The 12,385-nt window shown below is 35.8% G+C and overlaps 1 protein-coding gene across 1 annotated transcript in view; it reads right to left on the reverse strand.

Moving 5' to 3' along the window:
- Positions 1–240: 240 nt before the first annotated feature.
- LOC131163006 (glucose-6-phosphate isomerase, cytosolic) overlaps positions 241–12,385 on the reverse strand; it is a 30,357-nt gene continuing 18,212 nt past the window's right edge. Inside the window, exons 18-24 of the mRNA XM_058119680.1 lie at positions 3,322–3,385; positions 3,110–3,183; positions 2,788–2,841; positions 2,636–2,704; positions 1,416–1,505; positions 1,134–1,241; positions 241–516 (exon numbers count right to left, since the gene is read on the reverse strand). Coding sequence (XP_057975663.1) covers positions 487–516; positions 1,134–1,241; positions 1,416–1,505; positions 2,636–2,704; positions 2,788–2,841; positions 3,110–3,183; positions 3,322–3,385 — 489 coding nt within the window. The 3' untranslated portion in view covers positions 241–486. The remainder of the gene's footprint in view (positions 517–1,133; positions 1,242–1,415; positions 1,506–2,635; positions 2,705–2,787; positions 2,842–3,109; positions 3,184–3,321; positions 3,386–12,385) is intronic.

Raw genomic sequence — 12,385 nt, forward strand, 5'->3', positions numbered from 1 at the left:
TCACTTTCGAAAATTTTAATGTTCTAGACAAAAGTTCACTCTGGTAGAGGAAGAGAGAGAATAAATTTGAGACACATTTGCAGTTAGATATTTTAATGTTTGCTTGTCCTAGAATAAAATTTTCGGACCGTCTAAATAAAATAGACGCCATCCTCTCTTCAAAATTTAGTACAATCTACTGCAAATGTGTAACAGAGAAGAAATTTATGCCCCATCATGCTCTGATCGAAGATACTGCAATTCAAGATAAACGTTTTCAATTCGCAAATCATTAAAACAAAGTTCACAGTTTGAGGTTACTAGGTAACAAAAAACCTGTGCTCCTAAATTCACTGAAGCTTATTGGTATCCCAACGTTAAAGAGTTCATCAGACGACACTGACCAAACTTGAAGAAGCAACTACATCAGTGGAATATGAGTATTTAACGTTCATCAGACGACACTGACCAAACTTGAAGAAGCAACTACATCAGTGGAATATGAGTCTAAGGACCAGACGGGACATCCGAGCTTGCCTGCCAAGTAAGAAATTAGCAACATTGCCACCGGTGCAAAGAGAATAGCAGAAAATTACAGGCTTTACAACCCAGCCCTACAAGGCGTGCTTAGACACATCTAATTTCAAGCAGGAGGCATCAGTCAAGTTGAAAATGCAACAAAAATGTCTAATCGATATGGAAGAAATTTGTCAAACAGCGGGTGATGTTCCTACTTACCAGGCATTAAAGCCATCTAGCCGTCATAGCTTGTATGGGTTTTTCATCAGAAGTACTTTAAATTTCTACAATGTTAAAAAAAAAGCTGAGCAACTATGGTCCTAGCACACGCTTGAACTGGTTGTGGAAACAGCTCTTCCTAAACACCCAGCAGGACTGAGGCATAATCTAGGATAGTAGCAGGGCATAATGTTGTTGACCATTGCAATTATCACAATACTGCAACAGGCGTTATCCTGTCTTCTTTGAAGACTTTCAATATTATCAATCAAATTATTTCTTTTAGAAAACAAAGTAAATTCAATCGACCAACCCTAAAATGTGGCACATAGGCCCCTTAACTTTTTAGCGTATTTATGACATAAAAGGCTTGTTTGTTTTATTTGATAACTCTGTCAACAAATGCTTTGCCATACCTCTAGATATCTTGTTAACAATGTAGTAGCGCTGACATTAAAGCCCTCAATTGGTTCTTGTTTTGTACGAGACGCATGCAGCTGCTTTCTGACTTGAGAAGCCAATGACTGCATTTTCATATAAATCAGCCTTTTTCAGGAATATTAGGAAAGAATAAAATACCAAGTAATGATAGGAAAGACAGCAAGAAATTAAAAATGGCAAAACATGTAATTATATATTCAAGGTATGATTGGGGAATAAAGGAGAAGCATGATAATGATTAATTTAGCCAGCCGTACCTTCCCCAACTCAACTCCCCACTGGTCAAAAGAATTGATACCCCATACAAAACCTTCCACAGCAATTCTATGTTCATAAATTGCCAACAACTGAAAAAGACGATTGAAAATATTAGAGATTAGGACACAAGCAGATTACAGACACATCTCATGACGAAGCAGACACTAATATGCATTGGGTGCTTGTTAACAGAAAATGAGACTAGCACTAGGCATGTAACTTCACTCATAAATTGCACCCATTCTTTAATATATTTGTAAATTAATGATTTGTTGCAGAACTTCATATATACCTTTTTAAACACACAAGATATATTACTTGTACTACAAACCCACCATCTCCACCATTAAAAAAATATCCAGATATTTGAGCATCCTTTTTACATTTGGGCAATACTGCTGTGGCAATGAAAGCAGTCCAACATTTCACAGTTTAAAAGATTCAACTACCTCTAAAATTTTTGCCAAATAGCACGCTTTCTAGTTTTTTAAGCTCAAACAAATCGTAGACACTAATGGTGCCAGACTAAATTAGAAACAAAGCAGGAAATTGCCACCTTAAATGGTAGAAAAGCTGCCCAAGCAACTCATCAAGTTTTCCCCTCCCTTCCCCCACTACCTCCCCTATTTTTATTTATTTATTTATTTATAAATTTCATTCGAAGGGGAGCTTAGGCGCAACGGTAAGGTTGTCGTCATGTGACCTGGATATCATGGGTTCAAAGCATGGAAACAGTCTTTTGCAAAAATGCAAGGTAAGGCTGCGTACTATTAGACCCATTATGGTCCGCCCCTTCTCCGGACCCTGCATACGTGGGAGCTTTGTGCACCAGGCTGCCTATTTTTTTTGTTATTAAACTTCATCCACGGAAGCAGATACCTTGGACCCTAAAGCTCTACTAAAGCTTTACCGGGAATCTGAAGGAAAAGCTTAATGTATGCCTTCCCAAATGAAGGCATTAGACTATTCTGCCATTTGTTGCACCATGCTAAAAATGTGATATTGGCCTTGCCTTCAATCTACACAAGTGTTCTAGTCTTGGGTCGTGTGTCATGCATGAGACTTGAAAGTACTGCCCCTTGCACTCCTGGGAACATTCCCACACACTTAACATCATATATGGTTACCAAAGGACAACTGGCCAACTTAAAGCTGAGCATTTAAACGAATGTGCTTCCACAATTTGTTTCTTAAAAGAAAAGGAGCAGGGAACTTAAACCTGTCCAATGTTATAAGCATTCAATGATGGAAGGAGTAGGCTGAGAGAAGGCCGATTCCCAGAAAAGGTCTGTTAAAGATAATGCAATAGTTAAGAATAAACATCAAAAAATTAATACAGCAGATGCTAATACAAAATGGAAAGAAGACTACCTTGTGAGGAATAAGATGCTTGGGAATATTTTCCTTCTGCAATTGTTCTGGGGTCTAGAAAAAATTGAAGTTTGGTTAGATCATCCAGAACTATAGTCATTCCTACGAAATACGAAGTAATAACCATGAAAGTTTTTCAAGAAAGAAAATACCAGTTAGTAAATTTTCTTTATATGAGAGAGAAAAACAAACAATTAACATGCAGGAAAATACAAAATAATTTTCTATGTTGTACCCAAAACTAAAAATAAAAAGCTGTTCCAGGAATTAGCAAGAAATCCACTTCTGCAAACAACTATCCAAAAGGGAGCACAGAACCCACCTTCCCATAAGCAAGGGCATCTGGCTGTGCAAAAAAGTTGGACATGAGCTCATCGTGGTTGCTCACCACTTCTCCTGCAAGACGAATTAAGGCTGCAATTATATAATCCAAGGAAGAAACAACATAACTTACAAAAACTAAACTATCAGAATATCACCTTCAATTAATTCATCAATTATCAAAGTTGTTCTAAGAAGAGTGGGGCTACGTACCCTTCAGGTACACAGGTTGTTGACTCCTGACAATACCGATGAAATCACAAGGAATAATACGTCCCTGGAGGTTCCAATAAAAGAAGTTTGAAGGAAACAACTCACAATAGATTAAAATGCACACTCAATCTCAACATAATAATGCCTACAGTAACCATTTGCAATCAAGTATTTCACTCTGTGTTCCTTTACAAATGGCAAGCAATTGATGTTCCAAAAAAAAAAAACTACTTTAAAATTAGCTTTTTTCTTGGTAAGAAAATTAGTTGTTTTTTGAATCAAAAAAGGCCATAAGCACATAATTAGGAAGGTTAGAACAAGGAAAACCTCACAAAAAAGAAATATACAATAAAAAAGATCTTCCAATTTCACATAGCTTTGCCTATGATGCACTCAATGTCCTAAATCTTTTCACATGTAGCCAGTCCCAAACCCAAGTTTAGGAGGAGGGTTGCATTAAGTAACTGACAACTAGCATTAAACTAGTATAGGTTTACTGCTTTAAGGGTATTTTTGTCCTAGTGTAAAAATGGGAGTATGACTCCTCAGACAGTTTGATGTTTCCTAGTACCAGAACTAGAATAGCATAGAAAGCTTTTTAAGCGAGTGTGAGTGTTCATCAATCTTATAAAGTTCACTAGTCATTGTAAACGTGTTTAGCCTACTTTTGCTTCTCTCGCTAGAAACACACTGCTCATGGAGGTATTGCTTAATGAATTACATTGCTTTGATGTTTACCACTTGCTTACCATTACTTCCATGAATTGCTTACTGCTTTCGCTTACATTTCATTCAACTTCTATGAATATCTTCTATTGATAAACCATGGTAAACTTTGGTTGACTAGTTAAGAAAGAGTGATTTAGCTAGTGCCAGATAGCCTTTCACAAGGTGAAATATTCAGCTTGTGATACCCATGTATGGCGTCAAATTTGCAAGGGTAGGGTTCTCACAACATTCTAGACATAAGTGGGGAAAGACGTTATTTCAGGAGACTAGGGTTATATTAGCAATATGAAATATAGGGACATTTATTGGTAAAAGTATGGAGATAGTTGACACAATGATTAGAAGAAAAATTAACGTAATATGCCTTCAAGAAACTAAAGGGGGCAAGGGAAAAAGATGGAGAAATTGAAAAATCAGAATTAAACTTTGGCATGCTACAAAAGAAAAATATAAGAATGAATTAGGAATCATTGTAGACAGAGACCTAAAAGATAGGGTTATAGATGTTAAAGAGTAGGGGATAGAACCATAAAGATCAAGATGGTCTTAGGTTAAGAGATAATAAATATCATTGTTGCTTATGTTCCTTAAATAGACTTAGTAGAAAACCTTAAAATACAATTTCAGGAAGATATAAATATTATAAATAAGTTATATTAGGGACCTAGAAAATATTCATAGGAGTTTATTTGAATAGACAACATTGGAATTTGGAAAGGACAATAAAAGTTATGAGAGGATACATGGAGGACATAAATATGAAGATAAAAATGAATTTGGTGGTATGTTCTTAGACTTAGACATGTCATATGATCTTATTAAGAGGAACACTTAATAACTTTCAAGACTGAACAAAATAAAAGTCAAATAGATTTTTACTTAATTAGGAAGGTAGATCATTTACCATGAAAGAACTGTAAATTTATCCTAGGGGAAAGTTTAACTACACAATATAGGGTTCTAGTGTTAAACATATATATTAAAAAATGGAAAGGAAATGGTAACATAAATAATGCAAGAGCAATAGGTGGTGAAACCTAAATGGAGAAAATATAATAAAATTTAAAGATAAAATGATCAAAGAGGGTGAATGAACAATGGAGGGTAGTGCTGATGTAAATACTCTTTGGAGTAGGATAGCTAACTCTATTAAAAATAAAGTACAAGAGATTTCTGGTGAATCTAGGAAGATTCTTGGCTAGTAAAGAAAGTGGATGGTGGGATCAAGATGTCCAAAAATCCGTGAAAGGACAAAAAATTTGGCGTAAAACATGGCAAAAATATACACACATGGAAAACTTTGAAAAGCATAAAGAAGCAAGAAAAGATGCAAAAAGATTGTCAGTGAAGCAAACATGGAGCATATAATAATTTATATGCAAGATTAGATACAAAATATGAGAAAAGAGACATACTTAAACTTGCTAGAGCTAGAGCAAGAAAGAGCAAGGACTTTGGGATTAAAGTGCATAAAAATGAGAATGATAGTTTCCTAATTAAAGAAGAAGATATAAAATAAAGATGACGAAATTGCTTTAATTAACTATTCAATGAAAACCAAGTAGAAGGCTTAAATTTAGAGACAAATGAGGGAAAACTAAATTAAGATTTATTCGCAAAATTATAGTTAATGAAATTAAGTTTGCATTGAAAAAAAATGAAAAATCTATAGGATTAGGTGACATCCTAATTGAGGACTGGAAATGCCAAGGTGATAATGGAATTTTATGGATAACTAATTTATTTAACACAAGTATAAAAACTACGAAAATGGTAGATGAATACCAATATACAAAAATAAAAAATAAAGGAGATATTCAAACTTGTAATAACTATCATAGAATTAAAATTTTAATTCATACAATGAAACTGTGGGAAATGATAATTGAACAAAGACCAAGGCTAGAAACAAGGGTCTTAAAACATCAATTTGGTTTCATGCTTAAAGAGATCGACTACAAAAGCTATATATCTTTTAAAGATATTAATGGAAAAAGTTAGGGAAAAGAAGCAAGACTTGCTTATGGTTTTTATTGATTTAGAGAAAGCCTATGATATGGTACCTCTATGGTGGGTTTTAGAGGGAAAAATAAAAAAAAGGGAGTATGTAGTAGGTATATTAATGCCATTAAGGATATGTACAATAAAGTATTGGATAGTGTTAGGACTACAAGTGGGAATCTAGGGTCCAGTCATAATAGGTGTATATCAAGGATTTGTTTTGGGCTCTTATCTTTATGCATAAGTGATGGATTAACTTACTAGGAGTATCCAAAATGAGGTTCTATAGTGTATATTGTTTGCAAATGATATTGTCTTGATTGAGCATAATCTAAGTTAGAATTACAGAGAAAAGCTTAGAATCTAGAGGATTTAGGATAAACACAAATAAGAAAAAATAAATCAAATGTAACTTTAGTAATGGTAGGAGGAATATTGCAAAAAAGAATTAAAATTGATGATCAAGAAATTAATAGAACTACTAGATTTAGATATCTTGGGTCTATCTTGCAAGGTGAAGGAGAAATCAAGAGGATATACATAAAGTTAAGGCAGGGTGGGTAAAATTGAGAAGTGCAATAGGTGTGTCGTGTGATTATAGAATACCTAGGACGGTTATAAGACCAGCTATGCTATATGGATCAAAATGCTGGGCAACTAAAAAAGCAACGTATTCAAAAAGTAAAATTTTCTGATGGTATAATGTTAAAAGATAATTTAAGGAATGAACATATCTGCAATAAGTTAGACAAAACACCAATAGAAGATAAGAGGGGGGGCGCCTTAGATGGTTTGGGCATTTGGAATGGAGGTCAAATGGTATACCCATGAGGAGTGAGCTAGTTAGTAGAAGAGATAGAGGTAGACCTAAAATAACTTAGAATGGGATAGTGAATGAGGATTTAATGATTGTTAAATTGTCGGAGGAAATTGTGCACGATCGTATAAATTGGTATAAAAGGATTCATGTTGCCAACCCCACCTAGTGGGACTAAAGGCTTGGTTTGCTATTGTTGTTATTGTTGTCCTCTAATTTCTTAGTTTTGCAGCACAATTTCCACAATCAACATCTCTTCGATCATTTCTTAATGTCTGCACACTCAATTCCTTTCTTATTGTGTCGAGCAGACTACAAATCCATGGATCCTAGGCCTACCATGATGTCCTTTTACACTCAATAAGAGCTTCCCAAATAATTGACATTAGCGATGAAGTCGACATTTTTATGTTGAGGGTGGCCAAAAACAAATAATAATAAAAGAATGGAGAATATGGAAGAAAATTTTAAATTTGAGGACTAGAAAAGCTAGCATAAGGACCAAAATTGTTAAAAAGGTAATACATTGTTGAATTGTTTATAAATATATGTCAAGTACATACCAATGACCAAGATACCCTCACTAACCTCACATTTACTAACATAACACTAACACATACTAATAATGCAAATGACCATTAACACTACCCCTCAAGCTGGAGCATAGATATCATATGCTCCTTATTCGTTACAAATGAATTTAACATGAGCACCCTCCAAAGATTTAGTGAATAAAACAACCAGCTGCAAACCAAATTTCACATGAGTGGTTGTAATAAGCTTCTACACAAGTTTCTCCTGAACAAAGTGGCAACTGGAAATCAACTTCAATGTGTTTTGTACGCTCATGGAAGACTAGGTTGGAGGCAATATGAATAGAAATTTGATTATCGTACATTAACTCCACGAAAACCTAGTTCTTCCAACATGTTCTTTAACTAAACAAGTTCACATGTAGTGTGAGTCATGACCCTATACTTTGGTTCAACACTTGATCTAGCCAGCATAATTACTTTCTTACTCTTCCAAGAAATCAAATACCCCCAACAAAGATACAATATCCGGTTGTAGATCTTCTATCAGAAGGTGAACCAGCCAGTTTGCATTCATATATCCATGAACATGGGTGACCCTAATCCTGATATACTGCACATTTGAGATATCTCAAGATGCGAATTACTGCATCCTAGTGACTTATTCTTGGAGAATCAAGAAACTGATTCACAACACTTGTTGCAAAGGATAAATCTGATCGAGTGATTGTGAGATAATTCAACTTTCTAACAGGTCTCCTATACCGTCATGGGTCAATCAACAAATCAGCCATATCTGGCACTAACTTACTGTTAGGATCCATGAGTATATTAACAGGCTTGGATCCTAACATTCCAATCTCATCTAGAAAATCAAGAACATACTTCCACTATGACAAGATGGTTCCTATAAAAGATCTCAATACTTCTATACCTATACTTTAATGGTCCCAAATCTTTGGTCTAAAACTTAGTTTATAAGAGATGTTTTAGGCCATGGATACCTTGACCATCATCGCCAATAATAAAAATATCATTTACAAACACAATTCATGTTGGATGTGAGTATGACAATAAAATACAGAATGATCTATTGCACAATGTCAGAGATCAAACTTAGGAACTATAGCAGTAAAGCGACCAAATGATGCTTTGGGGGTCTGTTTTAAACCATGTAATGAGTTCTTGAGCTGACACGCTAAGCTTGACTCTCCTTGAGCAACAAACCCAAGTGGCTGCTCCATATAGACCTCCTCCTAAAGATCACCATGTAGAAAATCATTCTTCACATTTAACTGATGTAGAGGCCAATGACATGTGGTGGCTAAGGAGATTAACAAACATACTGAGACAAGTTTGTCGACTAGAAAGAATGTGTCTGACTAATCTAAACCATACACTTGAGTATATCCATTAGTAAAAAGGCAGGCCTTCAACCGAGCCACAAAAGCATATGGATTGACTTTGACATTGTACACCCAACGACAACCAACTGCAGACTTATTAGGAGGAAGAACTATCGAATTCCATGTATCATTATTATGTAGCACACGCATCTCTTCAACCATTGTAGGCCTCCACCCAAAATGGGCTAGGGCTTCGGAATAGATTTTGGAAGAGCAACAGAAGACAGAGTACTAATAGAATAGTAATATGAGGGTGACAAGACATAGTAGAAAACAAAATTGAAGATTGGGTACAAGTGTGATACCTTTCTGAACAGTTATAGGAGGATCAAAATTTTGGGCAATAGGATCATTTGATACCTGCAAATTGGGGACTTGAGGCGTAGAAGTAGAAGCTGGAGGAGGCTCTCCTCCCTTGAGTTGTTGGGTGTATACCTGCAAATTGGGATGAACTAAGCGATGTGAAGGACTCGAACTAGATGACGATGTAGGAGGACCAGGCATGGCGAATAGGTTAGGATCTAGAAGATTAGGTAGAAGAAATGACTCATCAAGGTCAACAGTACTTAAGGACCCAGAATAATAAGGCATAGACTCAAAAAAGTTGACATCTGTAGAAACAAATAATCGATGTAAGGTAGGGCTATAATATTGATATCCTTTCTTAGTATATGATTAGCCAAAAAAATTACATTTGATAGCCCGAGGATGCAACTTGTCCATTCCTAGACCTAACTAATGGACAAAGGACTGGCAACTGAATATACGAGGAGGACATGGGAACAAAGGAACATTAGGGAAGATAACTAAAACATGAGAGATTTTACCACCAAGAATAGAGGATGGCATTTTATTTATAAGAGAGCAAGTAGCAAGCACAACATCACTCCAAAAACTTTAGGGATAGTCATTTGACACAAAAATGTTCGAATTGGTGTGATCCCAAGAGGGGGGGTGAATTGGATATTTAAAAACTTTTCGGTTAATTAAAACATTTACGCCGATTCACCACATCTCATATCCCATTCGAAATAAAACATGTATGTAAAGTAAGTGAGCAATGTGTGCATACATACACGTGTGCTGCATATCTGATTTAAATTAATTATGTGTGCATGCAAGATGATTATAACAAAACATAAACAGGCATCACAAACTGAAATTAAAGAGCGGAAAGTAAATGAGATAAGGAGAGAGAGAAACACACAATATTTGTTATCAAGGTTCGGCCAAACTAGCCTACGTCCCCGCCTTAGGCATACCCTCTAAGGATTACACTAAACCTGCTCACTTAAATGGGCAGAGCAGAAGCCGTTTACATCCTCTCCTTACGGGGTAAGGAAAACCCCAATTCAATTTTCGGGTTGAACCAAACCGGTCTCACTTACGGGGCTGAGACTCCCAAGTTCAATTTTCGGGCTGAACCGAACCGGTCTCACTTACGGGGCTGAGATTCCCCAGTTTAATTAATGGGATGAACCCAATCGGTACATTAAAACATTTTTGTACACGGTAAAATACTTCTAAATACAAGCAAAGATGTACAACGTTTAAGCTCTAAATACACACTCTAATATGATATGATTTATGTGCTCAGTAGAGCGAGGGTGCTTTTCTAAAAATGATTTTGCAATCTTTGAAAAGAATGTATATGATAAAAAGCTTCAAAGATTTAAACCCTACAAAATATTTTCTCCAAACAATATTTTTTCAAGAACAAACCAGAGAACCTAGGGTTTTGGTTTCAAATGATTTTACAAAACAAAAATGCCTATAGAAATTACTCCCTTGTAAAAATAATTTACAACTAAATGAAAGAGAGTTTTGGAGGATTTGCCCCAAGAAAAGAGCTTTGTAATAAAACCGTATTTTGGGGGAACTTTGATTAGGATAAAATTAGAGAGAAAAGTTGACTAATCAAAGTTGCTAATTAAAGTTATGAAAGGGGTATTTATAGTTTTTCAACAAAATATGACCGTTGGGAACCTATTGGAAATTTTAGAAAAGTTTAATTAAAGTTTAATCTCAATTACCCTTAATTACCCGTGGTAAAAAAGTGGCAACCCGAGAGTTACAGTCGCCTGGTCCTTAGGGCCGGTCGCCTGAACAGACACAGATAGAAAAGTTACTTTTTCAAGTTCGAGTGCCCGAGGGTAAGTTCGGTTGGCTGAAGTCAAGGTGATTTTCCAAACGTTCGAGGTTTTGTCGCTCGGCAAGTGGTTCGGTTTGCTGAAACTCACAATTCAGTCGCCCAGGCCTATTTTGAACTACAAGTTCGGTCGCTCGAGGACAATGAGAAAAGTTAACTTTAAGGTTCGGTCGACCGTGAACAGTTAGTTCAAATATGGTTCGGTCACTCGAGCCTCAGTTAACTTGTTGACTTCTTACTAGTTCGGTCGACCGAGGCATTTATAACCTCCTAGGTTCGGTCGCACGAAGCTCTTTCAAAGTAGATTTAGGTCCAGATTTTGATTAAAAGTTTCCCTTTTTCATATAGGCATGGCATTTTAGTTCAAGGGATTTTTCATGAAATGTTTGGGGACCTAAGGTCAGTCTAAACTATGACCTTTGGTTCCCTATGATCAGTCTACGGTTCTTTCTGAACATTGAAGTCATATCATGCAGATGCATGCATTATTATAGACCAAATAATAAAAAATAAATGCATATACAATTAAAATATATGTGTCTTCTTTTCCTCTTTGCTCTTCTGTCTTCATGGAATACACCAGTAGTATGTGCTCCTTAAGTGCTTCTGGCTTCCATTTCCCTTTGTCTCATGTGCGTGCCAAAATAAAAACCTGTACAAGCACTCAACGCACAGATAAGACACTGGTGCTTTGTCAACATCAAAACAGGGATCGGACTCAAAAAGTCAACAAAAAAAGTACGAGTTACTTCAAGAATGTGTCTATTTTTCCACTCAACAACTCCAATCTGTAGTGGAGTGTGGGCACAAGATGATTGATGGATCATGCCATAATTAGTCATATAAATAGTGAATTGGGCAGTGAAGCACTCCTTAGCATTATCACTACAAAATATCTTAGCTGACATACAAACTAAGTCCTAATTTGAGAACAGAAGGCATAAAAGATTTTAAATAACTTCAAACAATCTTTCATTAAATACAACCAAGTCATCCTAGAGTGGGCATCAAAAACTGTAACAAAATACCAAAATCCCAACTTTGATGTGATATGAGTAGGACCCCAGACCTCTAAGCGGACTAATATGAAAGGACTAACAACCTGTTTATTGACTCAAGAAGCAAAGGAAACATGATGATGTTTTCCTAATTGACAAGATTCATACTGAATTAGACACAAAACTCAAAGTAGGAACTAGCTATTTCGACTTGTGTAAGGATGGATGGATGACCAAGGCAAAAATGGATTTGAAGTGGTGTAGTAGCTACTATGCAGGCAATAGAAGGAGAGAGTGACTCAGAGTGGTAAAGTCCACGAGCCTCACGTCCTGTGCTAATTGTGTTCCTTGTCTTCAAATCCTAAATAACCACAAAATGAAAAAAAAAAAAGGTCATTGAACAATTCAGTGACTTTGTAAGCTTACTAACA

This window comes from Malania oleifera, chromosome 8, assembly GCF_029873635.1.
Source record: "Malania oleifera isolate guangnan ecotype guangnan chromosome 8, ASM2987363v1, whole genome shotgun sequence".
Taxonomy (NCBI): domain Eukaryota; kingdom Viridiplantae; phylum Streptophyta; class Magnoliopsida; order Santalales; family Ximeniaceae; genus Malania; species Malania oleifera.